At 41.4% G+C, this 24,608-nt stretch overlaps 1 protein-coding gene and 1 pseudogene across 4 annotated transcripts in view; both read left to right on the top strand.

Moving 5' to 3' along the window:
* IFT74 (intraflagellar transport 74) overlaps nucleotides 1-8,326 on the top strand; it is an 83,201-nt gene extending 74,875 nt beyond the window's left edge. For all 4 annotated transcript variants that reach the window (XM_036331294.1, XM_036331296.1, XM_036331295.1 and 1 more), the window contains 2 exons: nucleotides 4,224-4,284; nucleotides 7,803-8,326. In XM_036331294.1, the coding sequence (XP_036187187.1) occupies nucleotides 4,224-4,284; nucleotides 7,803-7,921 (180 nt within the window). In that variant the 3' untranslated portion in view covers nucleotides 7,922-8,326. The remainder of the gene's footprint in view (nucleotides 1-4,223; nucleotides 4,285-7,802) is intronic.
* A 493-nt stretch (nucleotides 8,327-8,819) lies between these two features.
* LOC118667602 lies at nucleotides 8,820-12,799 on the top strand (annotated as a pseudogene).
* Nucleotides 12,800-24,608: the final 11,809 nt, after the last annotated feature.

Consider the following 24,608-nt stretch of genomic DNA (forward strand, 5'->3'; position numbering starts at 1 on the left):
CATGCTGTTATCTGTATCTGTGAGGTTTTGTTTTGTTTGTCTTATTTGTTCACTTGTTGCTTTCAGTTCTTTATTCCATATGAGTGAAATCATATGGTTCTTGACTTTTTTCTCTCTGACTTATTTTGCTTAGCATGATATTGTCAAGATCCATCCATGGTTCTCACAAATGACAGTATTTCATCTTTTCTTATGGCTGAGTAGTATTTCATTGTATATATGTACCACATCTTCTTTATCCAGTTATCTATTGAAGGATGATTCTTTGTTTGTTTCCATGTCTTGGCCACCGTGAATAATGCTGCAGTGAACTTAGGGGTACATATATCTTTGCAAATAAATGTTTTCAAATTTTGGGGTTAGATACTCAGAAGAGGTGTTGGTGAGTCATATGGTAACTGTATTCTTAATTGTTTGAGGAACCTCCATACTGTTTTCCATAGTGGCTGTACCAGTGTGCAGTCCCATCAGCAGTGAATGAGGGTTCCTTTTCCTCCACAACCTCTCCAATACTTGTTATTACTTGTTTTGTCGCTAATGCTAGTAGCCATTATAACAGGAGTGAGGTAGTATCTCAAACCAAAAAACTTCTGCACAGCAAAAGAAACCACCAACAAAACAAAAAAGGGGGCCAATCAAATGAGAAGATATTGGTAAACCATAGCTGTGACAGGAGTTAATATTCAAAATATATATAAAAAACTCATCACCAAAAAATCAAACAATATAATTAAAAATGAGCAGAGGACCTGAACAGACACCTCTCCCAAAAAGACATACAAATGGCCAACAGATATATGAAAAGATGCTCAACATCAGTAACTTTTAGGGAAATGCAAATCAAAATTACAATGAGATGTCACCTCACTCGTTTTTCATTATTAACTACTAGAGGCCCAGTGCACGAAATTCATGTGGGGGGGGGGGGTCCCTCAGCCCAGCCTGCACCCTCTCTCAGTCCGGGACTGCTGGCTCCTAACTGCTTGCCTGCCTGCCTGATCTCCCCGAACCACTCTCCTGCCTGCCTGATTGCCACTAATTACCTCTGCCTTGACCCCCTCCATTGCAGCTTTGTCCAGAATGATGTCCGGAAGGTCGTTCAGCTGTCTGGTCTAATTAGTATATTACACTTTTATTATTATAGATAAGTACTTACCATTGTCTATAGATATTTTTAAATATGATTCTTTATAATATTTGACTACATGAATATAGCATAATTTACTAAACTAATTCTATATTATTGGATATTTAGGTTATTTCTAATTTTAAAAATTATTCATATAATGCTGTAAAGAGCAGTCTTAGCCTTGAACTTCTTGATTTACAGCTATGTAACAGTTTGAAACTGATTTATTAATGCTAAATGCATTAACATTTTTCTTTCTTTTCTTTATATAATAATGTGATCATGACAGATAATCATTAACATTTTGGTATAACATTTTATAGACTTTTTCCTTTGCAGTTATACACCCATATTAATTATATGGTTTTTACCAAAAAAATGAAATCATTCTATGCATACTGTCTTTAAGCATTTTCCTTTTTTTATAATTCTTTATTGTTGAAAGTATTACATATGTCCCCTTTTTTCCCCATTGACCCCCTCCAGCCTGTCCCAACCCACCACACCCTGCCCCTCCTGCCCCAGGTCCTCACTGCCCCATTATCTGTGGCCATGGGCCATGCATATATGCATACAAGGTTCTTGGTTGATTACTTCCCACCCACCTACCCTCCCCCAATACAGTGGTGCCTTGACTTACGAGTTTAATTCATTCTGAGACCGAGCTCGTTAAGGAGCTCATTAACTCAAATTACTCTATCAACTCAATGCAAAAAATCGGCTAAGAGACAGCTGGTATCTCAAAAAACTTGTTAGTCGGGAGACTCGTAAGTCAAGGCCCCACTGTATTTTCAAGTTCTTTTTTGTGTGACATCAGCTAATTCATTGTCTGGATGTACCATTTTTTTTTAAAAAAGGTATACCTTATATATTCTTCTTGTATGGGGGAGAAGCTCACCAGAGTTTGCTACAACTACTAAAAGCTTAGAAATCACTAATTTACATAATTAAAATTTAGCAGTCAGTTATTCTGTCTCTAATTCATAATATGTAAGTCTTGATATAGATTTTTAAGTGGTGAAAGTATCCTAGGATGTTTAGAATATTTAACCTTTTAATATGTTTAAATGATTTCAAATAACTAATAACCATTCATTCAAAAAACAGTCTGTGATGTGTGCTGAAGAAGAAACCTAAAAAATGTTTATGGAGTCATCGTCTTAAATGGTTCTTAGGAAAAAATAGTGATATTTCTTATGGAATACTGGCCCTCTTCTACTGATTAGATTATTTAAGGAGGAAAATATTTGACAAACACAATTTCTTAGAGCCAGTCAATAGTTATTTTGTTTATTTCTACATTAAGTTCTAATCATATTCTAACCACATATACTGATAATAGGAATTTATAACATAAGACACACTGTACAGTATTATATTGTTGCCTTTTTTGAGTTCCAAATAATCAAGTCAAATTCTGATCTCCCTATCTATTACAATATTTCATGGAAAACTAGTTCTTGACATCTATAAATAATTTTACATCACAGACTATTTTTTGAATGAATTGCTATTAGTTATTTGAAATCATTTCAACATATTAATATTGAAACAACTGTAAAACTAATAGAAGAAAGCATAGGTGACATTAGTCTTGACAAGGATTTTTTGATATGACACCAAAGGCACAAGCCACAAAGGCAGAAATAAGTGACCTACATCAGACTAGAAAGCCTCTGTTCCTTTCGCAATCAACACAATAAAAAAGCACCTATGGAGTGGGAGAAGATATTTGCAAATCGTATATCTGATAAGGGGTTCATATCTAGAGTATATAAGGAACTTATACTAGATGTTTTAAGTAAGTTGTAGGAAAAAAACAGAATTGTGCTTCATGATAGACTTGGAGATTTCAAGGCAAATCTCAAATATAGATGTATAATATGGGAGGAATTTGACCATCTGGCACAGTGTTGCTTTACAGCATTATTCGTGTAGCACCTAAGGTCTGCTGCTTTATAAGAAGGCCACTTCTTTGTGTAAAACAAAGAGGGAAAAGTGTGGTACTTGACTTTGCAGAAGGTTATTAGATTTATTGTCAGAAAGTGCTGACAGCTTCCTTAAGTCCATCTTCACTTCAAGGTCCTGTCTGGGGAGCTAGATCTGATTTAGTTGTGTTAACTCACAGCGCATAAGGTTCACATGATTTATTAGTTATGATTCATCCTAATATCTAGATTTATCTCTTTGGAGGAAACATTAGGATAGATGCTACATTAAGTCTGAACTTATGCCCCGAAAATAAGTTTATCATGAGAGTATGAAGAAATATTACTAAAGCTGCTTTAATTATCAGATTTTTAAAAATGATTATTACTTCTTGGAAATGTCTGGGCAGAATATTTTGTGTTTTATTTTTCAGACGGCACTTTGCTTAGGAAAAAAACACACAAACTATGTGTATCTTAAAAAAGAAAGACCGTAACCCAGAGTTACAAGGTTAATTAAATCAGAAAAACAATTTAATTCTATAACAGTAAAATTGTCTTCTGAGGAAGCAACCATCAATATAATATCCACATTAGCTTCCTGTTGATGCAGAAATTATTGTAACAGTGCCAGCGTTTCCCCAGCCCTCTTATAATCTTCACACTGCAGCTCTGCTCTTATCACAGCTTGTAGAACTAGACAGGAAGTGTAGCCTGGAAATAAGGAAGTCTTTCCTATATAGCTGAACCTTAGACAGTGTTAGAATATACGTTACATTTATGGCATTAGACTTCCAGATTTCAAGGAGACATTCCCATCATGTCTCATTCTTTTTTAAGTTCTTTTAGGAAAGGTATAAATAGTAAATTGTCTTTCGGTTGGCATGTTCATTGGTATAATAAATTAATAAATATTTTAAATATATTCCTACTAAAATAAACATAGACTAAACCTATTGTCAGAGGCAACATTGTATTTATTCATGTATTTACTATTATTTAATATTCCCTAAATTCCTTTTTTGTCTACAATAGCTTTATCTCATGCAAGGAGTTGATAAGATTTAAAGTTGTGGTGTTTTTTTTTTTTCTTATCCTCTTAAAAGTGTGTCTAATAATTTTTGCGAATAGGGGCACTGGATAACATTTTTCTTTTGTGTTTTTAGCTTACAAATTTGGAAAGGAAGTGGCAACACCATGAACAAAATAATTTTGTGATGAAAGAATGTATCCTTTAAAAAGCTGCAAATGAACTAGTGATTATTTTTCTATGAATTTATTTACAGACTGAAATGAAATAATTCAACACACATTTTTTTCAGGTACATAATATGTACGAAACACTGGGCTAAACTATGTGGGAATAAAGGAATAAGATTTAATTTCCACTCTACAATAGTTAGGGTGTGTGTGTGTGTGTGTGTGTGTGTGTGTTTGTGTAGGTGTAGCAAAGTAGTGTGGCATAGTGACTAAGTACAGGATATGGATGGAGTCAGTAGATCTAATTTTAAATGCTAACTTCTTTTTTTTTTATTAATTAAATATTTATTGTTCAGATTATTACATTTGTTCCTCTTTTCCCCCCCATAACTCCTCTCCTCCCAGTTCCCACCCCACCCTCCGCCCTCACTCCCCACCCACTGTCCTCATCCATAGGTGCACGATTTTTGTCCAGTCTCTTCCCGCATCTCCCACACCCCTTTCCCCCCAAGAATAGTCAGTCCATTCCCTTTCTGTGTCCCTGATTCTATTATAATCACCAGTTCATTCTGTTCATCAGATTATTTATTCACTTGATTCTTAGATTCACTTGTTGATAGATGCATGTTTGTTGTTCATAATTTGTATCTTTACCTTTTTCTTCCTCTTCCTCTTCTTAAAGGATACCTTTCAGCATTTCATATAATCCTGGTTTGGTGGTGATGAACTCCTTTAGCTTTTCCTTATCTGTGAAGCTCTTTATCTGACCTTCAATTCTGAATGATAGCTTTGCTGGATAAAGTAATCTTGGTTGTAGGCTCTTGGCATTCATCACTTTGAATATTTCTTGCCACTCCCTTCTCAACAAAGTTTCTGTTGAGAAATCCGCTGACAGTCGTATGGGTATGCCCTTGTAGGTAACTGAGTTTCTTTCTCTTGCTACTTTTAAGATTCTCTCTTTGTCTTTTGCTCTTGGCATTTTAATTATGATGTGTCTTGGTGTGGTCCTCTTTGGATTCCTTTTGTTTGGGGTTCTCTGCGCTTCTTGGACCTGTAAGTCTATTTCTTTCACCAGGTGGGGGAAGTTTTTTGTCATTATTTCTTCAAATAGGTTTTCAATATCTTGCTCTCTCTCTCATCTTCTGGCACCCCTATAATTCTGATGTTGGTACGCTTGAAGCTGTCCCAGAGGCTCCTTACACTATCTTCGTATTTTCGGATTCTTTTTTCATTTTGCTTTTCCAGTTGGGTGCTTTTTGCTTCTTCACATTTCAATTCTTTGACTTGATTCTTGCGCTCCTCTGGTCTGCTGTTGGGTGTCTGTATAATATTCTTTATTTCAGTCAGTGTATGCTTAATTTCTAGTTGGTTCTTTATCACAACAATGAGGGTCTCATTAGATTTCTTGAGGATCTCACTACATTTATCGGCAGTTTTTAGAAACTTATTGAAAGACCTTAAAAGTGTGGTTTTGAGCTCTATATCTTCCATTTCTGACATCTGCGTCCAGTTTCTTTGTCTCTGCATTTTTTTATGCTTTCTTGGTGCAACCCCTAGTGGTCTTTATGCGCAGTCTTGTTGTAGTTAAGCCTAGATTGTTGTAGGTAATACTGGCGGGGATTTGACCACCAGGCCAACTGGCTGTGAGAATCAGCTGTGTCTGCAGTGAGAGAACTTCTGTCCTCTAGGGAGGTGCTAATCTAAATGCTAACTTCTTATAAGTCATGGACTTTGGACAATTTACTTAATTTGTTTAACCCTCAATTTTATCATCTCAAATAGAGTTAATAGTTCCTCTCGTAGAGTTGTTGGGAGAATTATATATAACCATATGTATGTGTGTAGGGGGGAAGGGGGTATCATTGTTTATACTGCTGTACTTGGATATCTGTGCAGCAAAGGAGATAAACTAAGTAGTCGTATGAGAGATTTGACCTTCAAGCTCATCTGTTTCAGCCAATTCAACTTCATCTGATTTCTACCAAAATGGTACCTATGTCCCATCTTCTTGCTTATCTTTTTGAATGCCTATAAGAGGAAGAAGCTGCTGAGGACATGCACTGTGGGGTTGTAAGAAACATTTCCCCAAAGTAGTTTTCTATTCCCTGTCCCCCTTCAAGGATATCTCTGCTTGGAGGATTAGATCCTGACTCCATGCAGCATATGTTCTGCTATAGGACACTGCTCAGAGTGGCGTGGACCACAGCATACTTCCAAATGAGATGCATTAGGGCCTCTATTCCCAGCGGCCATACAACTTAGTTTTAAAGCAAAAGACTCCCGTTCACAATATGCTGATGGACAGGACTCCAGGTTTGTGCAGCATCAAGTGAAGTCTGGAGACTGACCTGAAATTCTTTGTGATACTCTAGAGAACATGGTTGTTCTGAACGTTGGATTGTTCTAAGACCAGAATTTGATTGAGATGTATAACATTAACTATAAAAAAGCTTTCCATTTTAAGTGAACTTTTTTGAAACCAGTTCTGCTTGGCTTTTTAAGATTCAATTGATGCTTAATTTGTTAAAATAATATATTGTTTTTTAAAAATAGCTTAATTGTGCTTTTCCTGTCCCATCTTCAGTTATCAATAAGGAAAATACTAGTATTATTTGGTTCCTTTCTGACCCACAATTATATTCTAAAGGTCCGGTGAAAGAAATTCATGCATTTTGGGGGGAGGGGCAGGGAAGGGTTGTCCCTCAGCCTGACCTACGTCCTCTTGCAATCTGGGACCCTCTGGGGATGTCTGACTGCGGTTTAGGCCCCTGAGGGGCCCCAGATTGCGAGAGGGATGTAGCAGTGTGCCAAGTGGCAGGCAGCCAGGGAGGAGCCAGAACCAGGGTTGGGCGCTGCGCCGCTGATGCTCATCCCGGCCCTCAGCACCTGCTGCTTCCACTCGGTAGTACTGCCGCGGAGTCAGGAGAGGCTTCCACCGCCCAGCTGCACTCGCCAGCCGTGAGCCCGGCTTCTGGCTGAGCAGCGCTCCACCTGTGGGAGTGTACTGACCACCAGGGGGCAGCTTCTGTGTTGAGCATCGGCCCCCTCGTGGTCAGTGCGCATCATAGTGACTGGTTAACCGGTTGTTCCGGTCATTCTGCCGTAAGGGTCACTTAGGCTTTTGTATATATAGACTAGAGGTCCAGTGCTCAAAATTGATGCACAGGGGTGGAGGGTAGGGAGGTGTGTCCCTCAGCCCAGCCTGCACCCTCTCCAATCTGGGACCCCTCAAGGGATGTCCGACTGCCCTCTCACAATCCAGGACTGCTGGCTTCCAACTGCTCACGTGCCTGCCTGACTGCCCCCAACCACTCCCCTGCCAGCCTGATCGACGCCTAACTGCTCCCCTGCTGGCCAAATTGCCCCTAACTGCCTTCCCCTGCTGGCCTGGTCGGCCCAAACTGCCCTCCACTGCAGGGCTGTTCCCCCCAACTTCCCTCCCCTGACGGCCATCTTGTGTGTTGGAGTGATGGTTAATTTGCATATTACTCTTTTATTAGATAGGATTTGTATTGATAGTGTTCCCCCTTAACTCATGTAATTAGTCATAGCAACCAAGAGTCAAGAGAGTGATTACCAGACAGTTATGAAGAATGTGAACAAGCAGATTGCAGAGTACAATAAAACCATCATGGATGCTTTGCGTAGCATGAGCAGAAACTGAGTCTGAACCAACTGCACGTCTCTACAGAAGTATCCTGTTGCTATTAAACTTTAAACAAGCTTACTGAAAAATAGAAAAGCTTACCCTTGAAGAGTCTTACCTAAGATGTTTGAATGCTATACTTTTTTTGGCCTCTTTGAAGAGTGGTATTTTAAATAGTATAATAGTTGAGTAAACAGTTTGCATTTAAATAGTATCATCTTTGCTCTGGCCAGTAGCTTAGTTGGTTAGAGCATCGTCCCCATACACCAAAGTTGTGGGTTTGATCTCCAGCCAGGGCACTTGCAAGAAGCAACCATTGAATGCATGGATAAGTGAAACAACAAATCAATGTTTCTCTTTCTCTCTTCTCTTCCTCTGTCCTCTCTTTCTCTCAAATCAATCAATAAAAAAATTTTAAAAGTATCATCTCCTTTTATGATATTTTTGTTTTGCGTGGGTGATGAGATAAACAAACTAAAAGTGGTTATTGAGAGTCATTTCGATGGTATAATCCATCTATGGCAGCAATTTTCAATCATCTTTTTGATCTCATGGCACACAAATTAATTACTAAAATTCCGTGGCACACCAATTGCTGATCTGATAAAAAATAGGTATAATTTGAGTTACAGAAAAATAATAATGGTAATTACCTAACCTTTTTGCTCCAAACTGACTTTTTAAAAAATCAGATGCCTATACTTGTATATAAGGATTTCTTTTTTTTGTTATTTTTAAAAAATTTTTAATTTTTTTAGTGTTTAAAGTATTACAAATAGTAGTACATATGTCTCCTTCCCCCCCCCCAGCCTTCCCTCCCCCCCTGCCCCGCACTGACCACCCCCACCCCCACACCCCCCCAACCCCGGCACATGCAAGAATTAACCAATCAGGTACAAACTTATGCAACCTGACCAATAAGATACAACTCATATGTAACCTATATATTTATGGTTTAAGACAGGGCATGCACACCTGATGGCTAATATTGTGTTGGCTGTTGCTATTTTTTTATTTCACAATCTAAGGGAAAAAAAGTCAGTGCCCCTGACTAAATAGTCAGGTATTTCATGTTTTAAAAATTCTTGCAGCACACCAGTTGAAAATTGCTGATCTATGGCAGTAAATTAAATCTTTTCATGTGTCAACTCTAGAGGGATGCATGGAGTGTGATTCTGATTCAGCACTTACATCAGCCTTGTCAATTTTTGCTTCTAGAAAAAGATGGTAAAATTAGAGAGAGGCGTTTAGCTTTGAGCTGTGCTTAAATCGAGTATATTTTATGTGTTTTAAGGCATATAAAGGCACAGGTAAATGTATAGCACATATTCTTTATAAATCAGTTATTCCTAAAGATTTCAAATTAAAAACTTTTAACCTCTGAACTTTAAATATATTTCCTTACATGTATATATTGGGGAAAATATGAAGTTTAAAAGAAATACTGCACTTACAGTGTTGTTTTGGAATATAGCTGTTGCTATTCATTTCCACCCTGATATATTCATTTACCTTTTTGTCCAGTAGGAGAACTTAAGTAGATTAATTTGCAAACATTGCCAGAACATTTGAAAGGAAAAGCTGGAGAGATGTAATTATGAAGTATGAATCCAGGAGACTTCATTGTAACTAAAGATGTATCCTCTCTTGTGGGTAGGAATGAGTCACCTTGATCCTCATAAAAGAGCCCTGAAAACTATCGTTTTCTTGTCTTCATCGGGTTACTCTACTCAGTATTCTTAAAATGCAAGCATATTGTCTTAAAAAAAAAAGCTTTTATTGAGATATAATTTGCAGAATATTAAATTACCTATGCATGGTGCTTTCTTGAAGTAAAGTTAGCACAGTAAATTGTTCAACTTTAGTCTGTGTGAGTTGAGGTCGAGGTGAACATTGGTGAGTTTGGTTAACTCTGGATCACTAATGTGGCTGAAGCTTGTGGGCAGTGATGCGTTCACGTAGGTGACGTTCCTCAAACGTGTTCCTCAGATCCTGAATTACTCAGGTCATGAAGAGTTATTATACTACCAAAGGATTCATGTTCGAAGTTTGAGAAGCACTGTTTAAAAAAACAGGTAAATTGTTGGCTAGCCTTCCAGCAATGCAAGATGGCAACCACCACGGGCTGGGGAGTAAAAGTCCCTCGCAATTTTCGACTGATGGAAGAACGGGAAGAAGGCCAGAAAGGACTAGGAGATGGCACAGTTAGCTGGGGTCTGGAAGATGAGGAAGACAGAACACTTACAAGATGGATAGGGATGATCATTGGGCCTCCAAGAACAATTTATCAAAACCAAACATAAAGCCTTAAAATAGAGCATGGACCTAAATACCCAGGAGCATCCCCCCCCTTGTAAGATTTGTAACAAAAATTAATATGAATGGAGTTAATAGTTCCGGCGGAGTGGGGGACCAGGAGCCATATCAGTGCTAGTGAAATGGCAGAATTCACATAGCACTGCAGTCTGCAGGGGCTTCGTTGCCTAATGATGTCTGAAGAAAACATGGAACACCCTCAGCCACCTGAAGGACAGTGTTACGGCAGTTAATCAAGAAAGCCACAGGCCCGCCCCTCCCCCATTGGATCCGAGCAGTCTTCATTTTCCACAGCGGAAGTGTTCTAGATACGTCTTGTGGACATCGAAGTGTAGTGTCCATTCAAAGGCAATTGATGGTAAGACACTGTAAATGATACTAATTTTTTGTCCTTTTGAATATATAAGTTGTGCCATAAGAAATCGTCCTGTCAAGTGTAACCACGGTCCACAGAGTTGAACTTCCGGGATTAAAAAAGTCCTGTATATTTAAATCAATTCCCACCGTAACAGGTGGGGCACATCTAACTCAACTGTGAAAAGACACACAATCACCTTGCTGCTGATTACATGGCCTGGGGCAGGGGTCCTCAAACTACGGCCCGCGGGCCACATGCACATACAAATATTGTATGTTCCCGTTTTGTTTTTTTACTTCAAAATAAGATATGTGCAGTGTGCATAGGAATTTGTTCATAGTTTTTTTTAAAACTGTAGTCCGGCCCTCCAACGGTCTGAGGGACAGTGAACTGGCCCCCTGTTTAAAAAGTTTGAGGACCCCTGGCCTGCGGCTCTGTCTTCTCCTTCCCCACCTCCTCTCCCCCTTACCCCCCTTCTCCCACACCCCCACGCTCAACCCCCGCTTCCTCCCTGCAACAGCTTTCTAGCTCGGGGTGGCTTGTTAGAGTAGATGTGAAGGTCACTGCCTGTGGGACTGCTGCTGGGTGTGGGGGTGCTTCATTTGCACCCCTGGTTTCTTCTTTTAAGTCTTCAATTATGCCCCTCCCACTTCCAGGCCATTATCCTTTCCCCACTCTCTACTACCACCTTGGCCGAAGCATAGATTTTAACCCCCTCTGCTCCCCCACAAAAATGGCCTTTGGTGAGGAATTCAGGGCTTTCCCCATGCCCCCCCACCACCACCACCACCTTTATATCCCAGGGTGCTGCTTTCTCCTTCCCCCTCAAGTCCCTTTCTTGCACCATCACCACCCAGCACTTTCCATGACACTCCCTTGCCTTGGCCAGAAGCCAGCAGGTAAGGCTGGAAAGAGTCTGACTTCCCTCACTTACTTTTGGAACCACATTCATTTACTCTCCACCAGCCCAGGAAATAAATGGGTCCACAGTCGGGCCACCCTCTGCTGTCATCATCAGCTGATTTTTTTTTTTTTTTTAAGCTCAGGAAGGCCACAGAAGACACTTGTAAGCACACATGATCCCTGTGAATGAATTGTTTTGTGTGTTCCTATCATTGCCTTTGCTTTTACAAGTTGAAGTTTTAAACAGGGCTCTCAGGTGGTCATCTTTGCAATCCATTTGGTTCTAGTTTGGAATCTGACAACTGGCACAAAAAGAACCTTGAATTCGGTGCATTCTTCGATTTCGCTGCTGCATCTTCTTATGGTCCTCAACGGGGATGAAGAAAGAACACGGTGTGCACGGCAAAACCCTGAAACTTGCGGGCTTGACTTCCTGGCAAATTGCTGCACTTTTCCACTTTTCTGTTCAGGACTACTAATTGCTGAGATGTGGATGCATACCGAAATAAAAGCAATTCATTGTGTTAAAAAACAAACAAAAACAAAGGTAAATTGTTTTCTTTCTTTCTTGGCTGCTAAGAGTCTTTAATATGCTAATGTGCAGTAAGTTAAAAAAGTGCATATTATTAATACTAGACTATTAATAATATTTTTTCCTGAGTAGTAGGATTGTGGGGTTTTAATTTTTCTTAGACTTATGTAATTATCTATGGTGTACATAATACTACTTAGAAATGCAGTAAAAATTGAAATAAGTTAGCACTTTAACTGGTGGAAAGGAGATATGATAGTAAGACAACTGTGTAGTCATTGAACTAGAACTGAACCAATCTTCACCCAGAAAACAAACAAACAAAAAACACCAGGAGAAAGATAGTCTATCCATTAAGTATACAGTGTTTCCATTGTAGCAATGGGAAGTTTGGCAAAGAAAAAAAGAAAATTTATTGAAAAAAAAAAAGCAAGGTTTCCAACTTCCGTTCTAAATTACTCATGTATGATATTTGGGGAACATAATTGAGCAGGATTTCTTTAAACTAAAACGTGTTATCTGAGGGAAATTCTCACTAATGTCTCTTCCTTCCTCTCAGAGCTTTTCAACAAATCCAACAAGAAAATTCTCTCTGCTAGGATAGAACCGGAGGCTACTCTCTGCATGACCTGGCTCTTCCTCAGCCAGCCACATTGCTCAGTGAGCTCCACTCCTGTTAAAATAACACCTTGTAAGTCATGTGAAAAGAAGCTGCAGACTGAACAAACATGCTGAGTAGCTGTTGTTTTTTTTAAAGATCAACATGGGAAAGTTAGCAAGTCGTGTTTTTCCCATCCTTATCCTTTATCAATAAATAAACATGAGTTCTTGATATTTTTTCACTAACCATGGAGTCTCTTATTTGGATATTCTAGTCTCATGTTAAAGTGTAAGTTTTACCATGGCCAGTGTTACTCAGTGGTTAGAGCACCAGCCCTTGCACTGAAGAGTCCTGGGTTCAATTCTTGGTCAAGGGCGCCTATCTGGGTTGCAGGTTCCATCCCCAGTCCCCGTCAGGGCACATGTGCGAGGCAACCAATCCATGTGTCTCACATCAATGGTTCTCTCTTTTCTCTCCCCACCTTCCACTCTCTCTTAAAATCAATGGAGAAGATATTCTTTGTTGAGGATTAACAAACAAAAACTAAATAAAAACAGTATAAATTTCAGTTCAGGGTTACAGGATTAGAGAATGGAGTAATGCCATTCACACTAGAAAAGAAACACCAGTTAGTAGGTGCTCCAGGGGTAGGTGCTGTCGTCCTGTTCAATTTCCCTCTAGCTCTTTCCTTTTGCTACTTGTGACCAACATAAACAACCTTTGCAAATAAGAACATTTAGACAAAATCAAGGAAGACAAAATCAAGATGGACTTCGTACCAAAGTATCATAGTAATCTATTTGATTTATTTTTATTATTTTATTTTATTTTTAAACTAGGGGCCCAGTGCACGAAATTCGTGCACTGGGTGTGTGTGGGGGGGGGAGTGTCCCTCAGCCCAGCCTGCCCCCTCTCACATACTGGGAGCCCTCAGGCGTTGACCCCCATCACCCTCCAGTTGTAGGATCGGCCCCTTGCCCAGGCCTGACGCCTCTGATAGAGGCGTCAGGCCTGGGCAGGGGACCCTCATTTCCCCCCATCACTGGTTCTGCCCCCAGCCCAGGCCTGATGCCTCTGGCCCAGGCATCAGGCCTGGGCAGGGGACCCCCAGACCCCTCTGATTGCTGGCTCTGCCCCTTGCCCAGGCCTGATGCCTCGGCCAGAGGTGTCAGGCTTGGACAGGGGACCCCCATCTCCCCCCGATCACTGGCTCTGACCCCCGCCCAGGCCTGAGGCCTCTGGCCCAGGAATCATGCCTGGGCAGGGGACCCCCATCTCCCTCTGATTGCTTGCTCCACCCCCCGCCCAAGCCTGACGCCTCTGACCCAGGCTTCAGGCCTGGGCAAGGGGACCATCATATCCCCCCAATCCCCGGCTCCGCCCCCACCCAGGCCTGATGCCTCGGCCAGAGGAGTTGACCCTCATCACCCTCCGATCACCAATCACCGGATCGGCCCCTTGACCAGGCCTGAGGCCTCCGGCAGAGGTGCCAGGCCTGGGCAGGGGACCCCCAGCTCCCCGCGGTTGCAGGCTCTGCCCCTGCCCAGGCCTAACGCCTCTGGCCTAGGCGTCTGGCCCGGGCAGCGGGGACCCGCAGCTGCAGCGGCCCCGCGATTGTGGGCTCCGCTTTAGGCCCAGGCAAGGGACCCCTAGCTCCTGGGACTGCCAGCTTCGACCGGGCCCAGCTCCCATCGCTGGCTCCACCCCTACTTCCTGCTATCACTGGCCAGGGCGGAAAAGGCGCCTGATTCTCCGATCATGGCTGGCTGCCCCCCGGCTCTTAGCTCCCCCCTGGGTTTCCGATCACTGTCAGTGGCAGGGGGCTTCTTCCTGCTTTCCCTTTCGCCTCCCTGCATTGTGCCTACATATGCAAATTAGCCGACATCTTAGTTGGCAGTTAACTGCCAATCTTAGTTGGCAGTTAATTTGCATATAGCCCTGATTAGCCAATGAAAAGGGTAGCGTCGTACGCCAATTACCATTTTTCTCTTTTATTAGTGTAGATATATTTATTGATTTCAGAGAGGAAGGGAGTAGGAGAGAGAGACAGAAACATCAATGATGAGAGAGAATCATTGATCGGCTGTCTCCTGCACGCCCCCAACTGGGGATCAAGCCCACAACCCAGGCATGTGCCCTTGGCCAGAATTGAACCTGGGACCCTTCAGTCCGCAGGCTGACGCTCCATCCACCGAGCCAAGCCGGCTAGGGCTCTTTTATTTATTTTTAAATAAATTTTTATTTTTCAATTACAGTTGACATACAATATTAGTTTCAAGTATACAACCCAGTGATTAGACATGTATATAACTTATATAAATGATCACCTGATACATCTAGTACCCTTCTGACAACATACATGGTTATGACAATATTATTGACTATATTCCCTACACTGTACTTTACATCCTTATGACTATGCTGTAACTACCAATTTGTACTTCTTAATCCCATCACCTTTTTCATCCAACCCTCAAACCCTCCTTCCATCTGGCAACCACCAAAATGTCCTCTGTATCTGTGAGTTTGTTTCTGTTCTTGTTCTGTGAGTTTGTTTCTGTTCTCTGTATCTGTGAGTTTGTTTCTGTTCTGCTTGTTCATTTATTTTGTTTTTCAGATTCCACATATAAGTAATATCTTCTGGCATTATTTTTTTAAAATATATTTTATTGATTTTTTACAGAGAGGAAGGGAGAGAGGGATAGAGAGTTAGAAACATCGATGAGATAGAAACATCGATCAGCTGCCTCTTGCACGCCCCCTACTGGGGATGTGCCCGCAACCCAGGTACATGCCCTTGACCGGAATTGAACCTGGGACCCTTCAGTCTGCAGGCCGACACTCTCCGCTGAGCCAAACCAGCTAGGGCTGGCATTATTTATTTGACTTATTTCACTGAGCACAATACCCTCTAGGTCCATCCATGTTGTTGCAGATGGCAAGCTTTCACTATTTTTTTATGGCTAAGTCATATTCCATATATGTACCACTTCTTTATCCATTTATCTAGTGATGGACATTTAGGTGGCTTCCATATTTTGGCTCTTGTAAGTAATTCTGCAATGAACAAATGGATGAATATGTCTTTTTAATTTAATGTTTTGGGTTTCTTCAACTAAATATCCAGAAGTGGAATTGTTGGGTCCTTCTTTGTCTTTTGCTGTATAGCTTTTATTTTAAAGTCTATTTTGTCTGGTATAAATATTGCTATCCCAGCTTGTTTTTCTTTTCATTCCCATAAAATATCTTTTCCATCCCTTTACTTTCAGTTTGTATGTATATTTCAATGAAGTGAGTCTCTTGTAGACAGCATATGTAAGGGTCTTGTTTTGTTATCAATTCAGCCACTGAATGTCTTTTGATTGGAATATTTAATCCATCTACATTTATTTATTATTGATTTTAAAGAGTGGAAGGGAAAGAGAGAAAGAGAAACATTGATGTGAGAGAAAAACATCCATCAGTTGCCTCCTGCACACACCCCAAATGGGGATCAAGCCCACAACCTGGGTATGTGCCCTGACTGGGAATCAAACCCACCACCTTTTGGTGAATGGGATGATGCTCCAACCAAATGAGCCATACCACCCAGGGCTAATCCATTTCTATTTAAAGTAATTGTTGATAGATATGTATTTATTGCCATTTTATTATTCATGTTTTTTATCTTTTTTTCTTCTATTTCTTAAAGAAGACCATGTAACATTTCTTGTAATACTAGTTTGGTATTACTAGTTTGGTGGTCATGAACTTCCACTTTTTCTTATCTGGGAAGCTCTTTATCTGTCCTTGAATTCTAAATGATAGCTTTTCTTGGTACAATAATCTTGGATATAGGTCCTTGCTTTTCATCACTTTGAATATTTTGTGTTGATCCCTTCTGGCCTGAAGTGTTTCTGTTGAGAAATCAGCTGACAGTCTTATGAGAGCTCCCTTGTAGGTAATTGTCTTTCTCTCGGTGCCCTTAAGATTTTTCTCTTTGTCTTTAATCTTTGGCATTTTAATTATGATGTGTCTTGATGTGGGCCTCTTTGGGTTCATCTTTTTTTTGACTCTCTGTGCTTTCTGGACTTGTACGTGTATTTCCTTCATCAGGTTAGGGAAGTTTTCTGTCATTTTTTCAAATAGGTTTTCAATTCCTTTACTCTCTCTAGTACTCCTATGATGTGAATTCTGGTATGCTTGAAGTTGTCCCAGGGGCTTCTTAAACTACCCTCATCTTTTAGATTCTTTTTTCTTTTTGCTATACTGATTGGGTATTTTCTGCTTCCTTAGCTTCCAAATTGCTGATTTGATCCTCTGCTTTATATACTTTATTGATGATTTCCTGTAATGTAATCTTCATTTCTGACTGGTTCTTTTTTATGTTTTCTTTCTCCATTTTTATGTTTCCTCTCTTTTTGTTGAAGTTCTCACTACTAGTAAGTTTATCTACTCTTTCCCTAAGTTCATTGAGCATTTTTGTAACCAATGTTCTGAACTCTGCATCTGGTAGATTGCTTATTTAGTTCTTTTCTGGAGTTCTGTTCTGTTCTTTCATTTGGAACATGTTTCTTTGTCTCCTCATTTTAGCTGCCTCCCTGTGTTTGTTTCTATGTATTAGGTAGAGTGTCTATGCCTCCAAGTCTGGGTAGAGTGGCCTTATGTAGTAGGTGTCCTATTGGGCCCAGTGGTGCAGTCTCCCCAGTCACCCAAGGTGCACCCACTCATATGGCCTATTTGTATCCTATTGTATTTGAGCCTTGATTACTGTTGACACATAAATGGGAGGGATTTACCCTCAGACCAATCAGCTTCAAGGACTGGTCACACATGACCACTGTGGAGCATCTGCTGTGCAGGGGCCAACTCCACAAAGCAGGACTTGCTTCAGTAGGGTTCTGACGTCTGCTGAATTCATGCCTGAATGTGTTGTTTATGGAGGTAATTGTGTGGTGTTTTAGCATGGTCTGAAGTTGTCCATCAGTGCGCTGGCTCTGGGACCTCCTGGGAGATGCAGAACAAGGTCAGCCACTGCTTATGTCCTGCCCAGGGTCACCTGGCATGAGCTACAAAGTGATCTTCAGATGCATGCTACTTGTTCTGGGTTTGGATGTGCCCGGGAGAGGCCAGCCTGCACACCAAAGGCGGCTGCTACTAGTGTTAGGCTTGGGACCACTTACCAAGTGGTATAGGCCATGCGAGTCCAGATGCTGCTTGTTTAAGAGGTTTTAGGAGAGTCCACAGTGTGAGCCAAGACAGGCTGTTTGTGTGGAAAAGCCACTGAAAACAAACAGCTTGGCTGGGTCCAAAAGTTGGGTGGGTTGGGTTCTCAGAGAATCAGCAGGGCAGGGTGAACAGTGTTAGCCAGGTTGACAGAGCCTCAGATATGGTGCCCACATGCTGGCTCTGTGTGAGGAGGGCCTAGCAAAGGAACAGTGGCCTCTGCCAGCACTTCTGTCTGGGAGAAAGCTGACCCTCCAGACCTCGTGCTGATGCCAGACAGTTCAGTTATTTCCTGTATGTCCCTGGCATCTTTTGAGCTGCTGCCCCAGCGCTGGAACTCAATGAGCGTGAGTCAAAGTCCATGTGTAGACCCTTTAAGAGGAACTTCTGGGACTGCAGAAGCCCTCCATCTCACTCAGCCACAATTCCTGCTGGTTTTCACAGCCAGAAGTTATGAGGATTTCTCAGCACTGGAACCTCCCCAGTTATGGGGGCCTGCTGTGGGGCTAGGACCCCTGGATCCTCAGTGCGGACTTCTTCAACCAAGATATCCCTCCTATTTTTAACCACCACGTATGGGTGTGGGACCAGCTCATTCCGCATCTCCACCCCTCCTTCCAGTCTCATGTAGCTTCTTTATGTCCTTAGTTATGGGACTCCTGTTCATTTAGATTTCAGGTGGTCTGAGGGATGGTTGTTCTGTAGTTTAGTTGTAATTTTTTAAAACACTCACCCAAGAATATGTTTTTATTGATTTTGGAGAGAGAAGAAGGGAGGGAGAGGAAGGGAGGGAGAGAGAGGGGGGGAAACATTGATGTGAGAGAGAAACCAAGTGGTACTTCCCGAACACATCCCGACCTGGGTTCAAACCTGCAACCTAGGTATGTGCCCTGACTGGGAATAGAACCCACAACCGTTGGTGTATGGGATGATGCTCCAACCAACTGAGCCACCTGGCCAGGGCAGTTTAATTGTAATTTTAATGTGCTTGTGGGAGGATGTGAGTACCCCATTCACCTATCAGCCTTCTTTACCAGAAGCCTGTGATAATCCACTTTAAAATTAATTTGCATCTTTCATTTTCATGTTCCTTTTTATATAAAAGTAGCTTTTGCCTTTAACTTGCAGATTTTCACTATGAGATGTGAGATTGAACATCTTTAAAACAACAATTTTTAGTACAAAAATAGGAAATATAGGAAAGACAGATACACAGAATGAAAGAAATAGCTGACTTGTGATCTCACCAGTCTTTTTAGATGTGCATCTATATATCTCACACATATCTATGTTATGCATCTATGTGTATATATATATGTTATATACATATGCTTATGTATATCTAATAAAATTAAGGTCACATTCTTTCTTTTAACTTTTTAAAAATATACATTTTTTTTATTTCAGAGAGGAAGGAAGAGGGAGAGAGAGATAGAAACAGCAATGATGAGAGAAAATCATTGATCAGTTGCCTCCTGCACACCCCACACCGGGTATCGATAGAACCCACCTCCCAGGCATGTGCCCTGACCTTGAATTGAACTGTGACCTTCTGGTTCATAGGTGGATGCTCAACCACTGAGTCACACCCGCTGGGCTAGGATTACATTCTTTAACTTACTTTGGATATATGTAATTTTGCAAACATTTGTCCATGTCGTCATATATTCTTCTACAACATGTTAAATTGCTGCATGTTATTCTATTATATGAGTACTTTCTAAAGACAAACCCGTATTATTAAATGAAGTTTATGGTATAGGGGTTAAGTGTAAGGTTTGGATAAAGTCACTGAATTTGAATTGCAGCTCCACTACTAACTTGTTGTATGACCTTGGGAAGTTACTTATCTCTCTGAATTTCAGTTTCTTTATCTGTAAAATGAAGTAATAGTGTTTAACTCATAGAAATAGGTCAAAGAGTACACAGAACCCAAGGCTATTGACACAAATGGCTCTCAGAAAGACGCATGACTGGCAGGGTGCAAGAGTGCTCACTTCCCTGCAGGCTCACCAGCGTGGCATTATCCAGGGTCACAATGCACAACCTCATTTGGTTTAGTTTCTTTAAATAAGTGAACCTGCCTCCATTACTATACTTGGGAACATCGTTGTGTTTTAATTAAGGATATGGAGAATGCGCCCCAGCCAGTTGGCTCAGTTTGTTGGAGCACCAAAAAGGTTGTGGGTTCAATTCCTGGTTGAGGCACATGCCTGGGTTGTGGGTTTGGTCCCCATCAGGGCATGTATGGGAGGCAGCCAGTTGCTGTTTCTCTCTCTCTCTCTCTCTTTCTCTCTCTATTTCACAGCAGTGCACAGTGAGTTATGAAGTATGTTAGTTAGCAATCAAGTCTGGCAAAATAGTGTGTGTGGTAAGGCAAACTTGGTAGGAATCCAACCTACCCTTGATGAAAAGATAATTAGCCACAGAAACTTTAAATGTGTATTTTAGGGGGGGGGGGCGCGGTTGTTAAATAATAATCATTATTATTATTAGCTGAGCTGGAAGTACCTTAGAGATAACATAGTGGTGAGTGGTTTTCTAAGAAGGGCTCGTTTATCGCCTTACCTGACACCCTGTTGTAGTTGTCTCTAAAGGTTTCTTATAGATGCATCTCATGATCCAACTGGCTACCTCATGTGCTGTGGGAGGAAACAAGGCAACTGAACTCCTGCAGCTTCACCAGACCCCCTTCCCTGACCCTGGTATTTCTGGCAGGAAAGGGAACTGAGCTTCAAGGGTAGAGGTCCCCAGGAGGGCAGGGCCAACTGGTAATAAATGCCCATTTGGCCTTCTGATAACCAGCATGAGCAAGGGACAAGAGTGTGTGACACGATTCAGGCAAGAGCCCCGGTCCACTGCAGGGATGCAGACCTCATCCATCCATCTACGGTTTGGCACTTTTGTTATTTCCTCCCAAGGGATGCTTGCCTTTCTCCGTAGGCTGCATGGGAAGTTAGAGAAGCTGGAAAAGCAATTTTCTTTTCCTCTCCTTCTTAACTATTTCCCCTAATCCCGAGACAAGGTCCCTGCTTTGTCCTTGGCAGGGGGGATGGGGTAGCGCTGGTCAAGCTCTAAGGCCACCTCCCCCCACTCCAGAAAACTACGGGAAAGTTCATTTTAACAAGCAGCTAATTAAAGATTGAGAGAGGCTGGTACACATGAACTAGAGTTTCCTTTGATAAAATTCAGGGTGAGCTTATGGACTGAATCAAATACTCTTGCCTTCATGTTAGCCTGGACTTCCTCTAATAGTGTGAGTGTATCTGTTGGAAATGATAACACGGAAAATGAGATAATATTTCAGTTTGGTTAGGAGTAGTTCTCTCTTGACCCTATTTAACTAATGAAGTCTGCCTTTATTCCATGGTATTACTAGGTTGTTATCATGGCAAGAATGATGTTTTATATAAAGATTCTGCAATAAAGCAGAAGTTAATTTTGCAAATGTCATTTTAGCTTTTGTATTTCTCTTGTGAAAGGCTTATCTACTTTGAGCCTCCTTTTAGGCAGTAGACCTCTTGAATTCTTCTGACTCATGCTTCCTTCCAACGCTCTTGTGTCCTGGACTTCCAATGGGTGTTATTTTCCCTCCTATGACACAGCTTCTCCTTCCGTGCAACCATTCCCTCTCCTGGGAGGAGAGAGGCAATGCCCGTGCAGAGCGGCCTTGCTTCCCCAGTATGTGATTTCTATATGGGTTAGTCCTATTCCCTTCCAGGTTATAGTCAGGTCTGCAGAGCAGCAGTTCATTACAGAATATTACAAGACAAGACACTGAGGCACCAGGTATAATCTAATATATCCTACAATTAAGCAGTAAGCATTCAAAGTTATAATGAATAAATATTTTAAAAATAGGATTTTTAAAAATTGGATTTTGTTTCACTTTTTAGCCCTCTGTTTCACAGCAAATGTTGTGTCGGAGTAATCTATTCATCCGTCATCGCTCAGGGTCGTGCTGGTCAGCCCCGGCACTCATCCAGTACTCTGTGGCCACAAGCATTTTCTTTTTCCTCTTTAAAGCAGGTACCAGATGGTGGGAAGAACTCATCATTCATTTCTTTCTACTACCCTGTGAGGTCTTTCTCCAGGCTGTGGGCTACTTGCAGAGAGGGATGATATTTGGTGCAAGGCAAGAAGAATGGTTTTAGACATTTCAGCTTCTCAGCAGAATCCAAGAGTGTTCAAAGGGCTCTTATCATTGAGCCACCCTGTCTTTTTATTGGAGCATTAAATCATTTACATTTAAAATAAATATCAGTATGTATGTATTTTTGCCAATTTTTTTAATTCATTTTTTAAATCTCTTTTTCTTTTTCTTTAACATTTTTTTGTAATACTGGTATTTCTTGTAATACTAGCTTTTTTTTTTTTTTGGTCTGGGAAGGTCTTTATCTCTCCTTTGATATTAAATGAATCCCATCAGCTTTTTCTTGTCTTGGAAGCTCTATCACTGTCCTTTAATTCTAAATGATAGTCTTCCTGGGTAGAGTAATCTTGGTCGGAGGGCCATAGTTTTCATCAGTTTGACTATTTTGTGCTAATTCCTGCTGGCCTGCAAAGTTTCTGTTGAGAAACCAGTTGACAGTCTAATGAAAGCTCCCTTGTAAGTAACTAACTGCTTTTCTCTTATTGCTTTTAAGATTCTCTCTTTGTCTTTAACCTTTGGCATTTTAATTATGTGTCCTGGTGTGGAACTCATTGGGTTCATCTTGTTAGGGCCTCTCTGCACTTCTGCATTTGTATGTCTATCTCCTTTGCCAGAATAGGGAAGTTTTCAGTCATTATTTCTTTTTTATTGTATTAATTTTAGAGAGAGAAAGAGAGAGAGAGAGAGAGAGAGAGATCTATTTGTTGTTGCACTTATTTATGAATTATCGGTTGATTCTTGTATGTGCCCTGATTGGGGATTGAACCCACAACCTTGGCATATTGGAATGATGCTCTAACCAACTGAGCTACCTAGCCCAGGCCTCAGTCATTATTTCTTCAAATAGGTTTTCAATCCCTTCCTCTCTCTCTTATTCTTCTGGTACCCCCATGATATGAATGTTGTTACACTTGATGTTGTCCCAGAGGTCCTTTAAACTATAATAATTTTTAAATTCATTGTTTCTTTTTGCTGTTCCAATTGGGTGTTTTCCACTACCTTCTCTTCCAAATTGCTGATTAGATTCTGCTTAATCTAATCTGCAAGTCTATTCCTTCTAGCATAGTCTTTGTTTAAGATATTGTATTTTTCATTTCTGACTGGTTCTTTTTTATGGTTTCTTTACTACCTCTTTGTTGAAGTTCTCATTAAATTCCTTGATTCTGCCCCTAAGTCCGTTGAGCATCCTTATAACCAGTGTTTTGAAATCTATATATGGTAGATTGCTAGCATCCATTTTATTTAGTTCTTTTTCTGGAGTTTTGTCCTGTTCTTTCATTTGGAACATGTTTCTTTATAGCCTCATTTTGGCTACCTCCCTGTTTTTGTTTTCATATACTACTAGTAGGTAGATTTGATACATCTCCCAGTCTTGGCAGAGTGGCCTTATGTCATAGGTATCCTATGGGGTCCAGTGGTGCAGATTCCCTGGTCACTTGAGCCAGGGGTGACCCTTGTGTGGGTTGTGTATGTCCTCTTGTAGTTGAGCCTTGATTGCTGTTGGCATGTCAGTAGATGGGACTGATTCTCAGGCTGACTGGCTATGAGGACTGGCCCTGGCTGTAGTGGACAAGCTGTTGTGCAGGGGCTGACCTCAAGGAACAAGATTCACTTTAGTGGGTTCTGGTGCCTGCTGACTCTGCTTTTTGAGTGTGTCGTCTGTGGAGCTAATTGGGCGATACTCTGGTGTGGTCTAAAGCCAGTCACTGGCTGTATTGGTTTTGAGGCCACCTGGTAGGAGCCTCACAAAGTGATCTGAAGATGGTTTTCACTTGTGCTATGTACTTGGAGTCACATAGGACAGGCTGTGCTGTAAATCAAAGCCAACTGCCACTAGTGCCAGGTTGATGGCCACTTAGCCTAGAGGTACACTAAGGCCAGCCACTTCTTGTTTGGGGTTTGTGGACCTTCCAGAGATTTTAGGGCAATCCACAGCATGGGTGAAGGTCAGCCACTTGTGAGTAACAGCTGCTGAAAGAGGTTCGGGCATCTGCATGTGCTGGGTGGGTCGATTTCATAGGGAATCACTAGAGCAGTGGTTCTCAACCTTGGCTGCACATTAGAATCACCTGGGAATCTTTTTAAAATCCTGATTTCTGGGCCTCATCCTCCAGAAATTCTGTTTCTTTGTTATGGGGTGGGGCCACAACATTAGTAACAAAGAAACAATTTCCGGAGGATGAGGCCCAGAAATCAGGATTTTAAAAAGATTCCCAGGTGATTCTAATCTGCAGCCAACGTTGAGAACCACTGCACTAGGGTGAGTTTAACGGAGACTCAGATTTGGTGTCCACCTGTGCCTGCCAGCTGGCTTGGGGGAGGGCTCAGCAAAGAAATAAAATGGCAGGGAGAGCTGTCCCTCCAGGCCTCACCCTGAAGTCAGACATGCCTTCATATGTCCCTGGCGCCTTTTGAGCTGCTGCCCAGTCTGGCAGTGAGCAAGTCTGTTAGGCCCTTTAATGATACACCTGGGATTCTAGTAGTCCTCCGACTCACTCAGCCATAATCTCTGCTGGTTTTCACAGCCAGAGTTATGGGGGCTTCTCTCCCTGGCACTGGAACTCTGAGATGGGGGCCTGGTGTGGAACTGGGACTACTTGCTCCTCAGGGTCGGGGGAGAGGGGACGGCTGCAACTG

The sequence above is a fragment of the Myotis myotis genome, unplaced genomic scaffold, assembly GCF_014108235.1.
Source record: "Myotis myotis isolate mMyoMyo1 unplaced genomic scaffold, mMyoMyo1.p scaffold_m19_p_12, whole genome shotgun sequence".
Lineage (NCBI taxonomy): Eukaryota > Metazoa > Chordata > Mammalia > Chiroptera > Vespertilionidae > Myotis > Myotis myotis.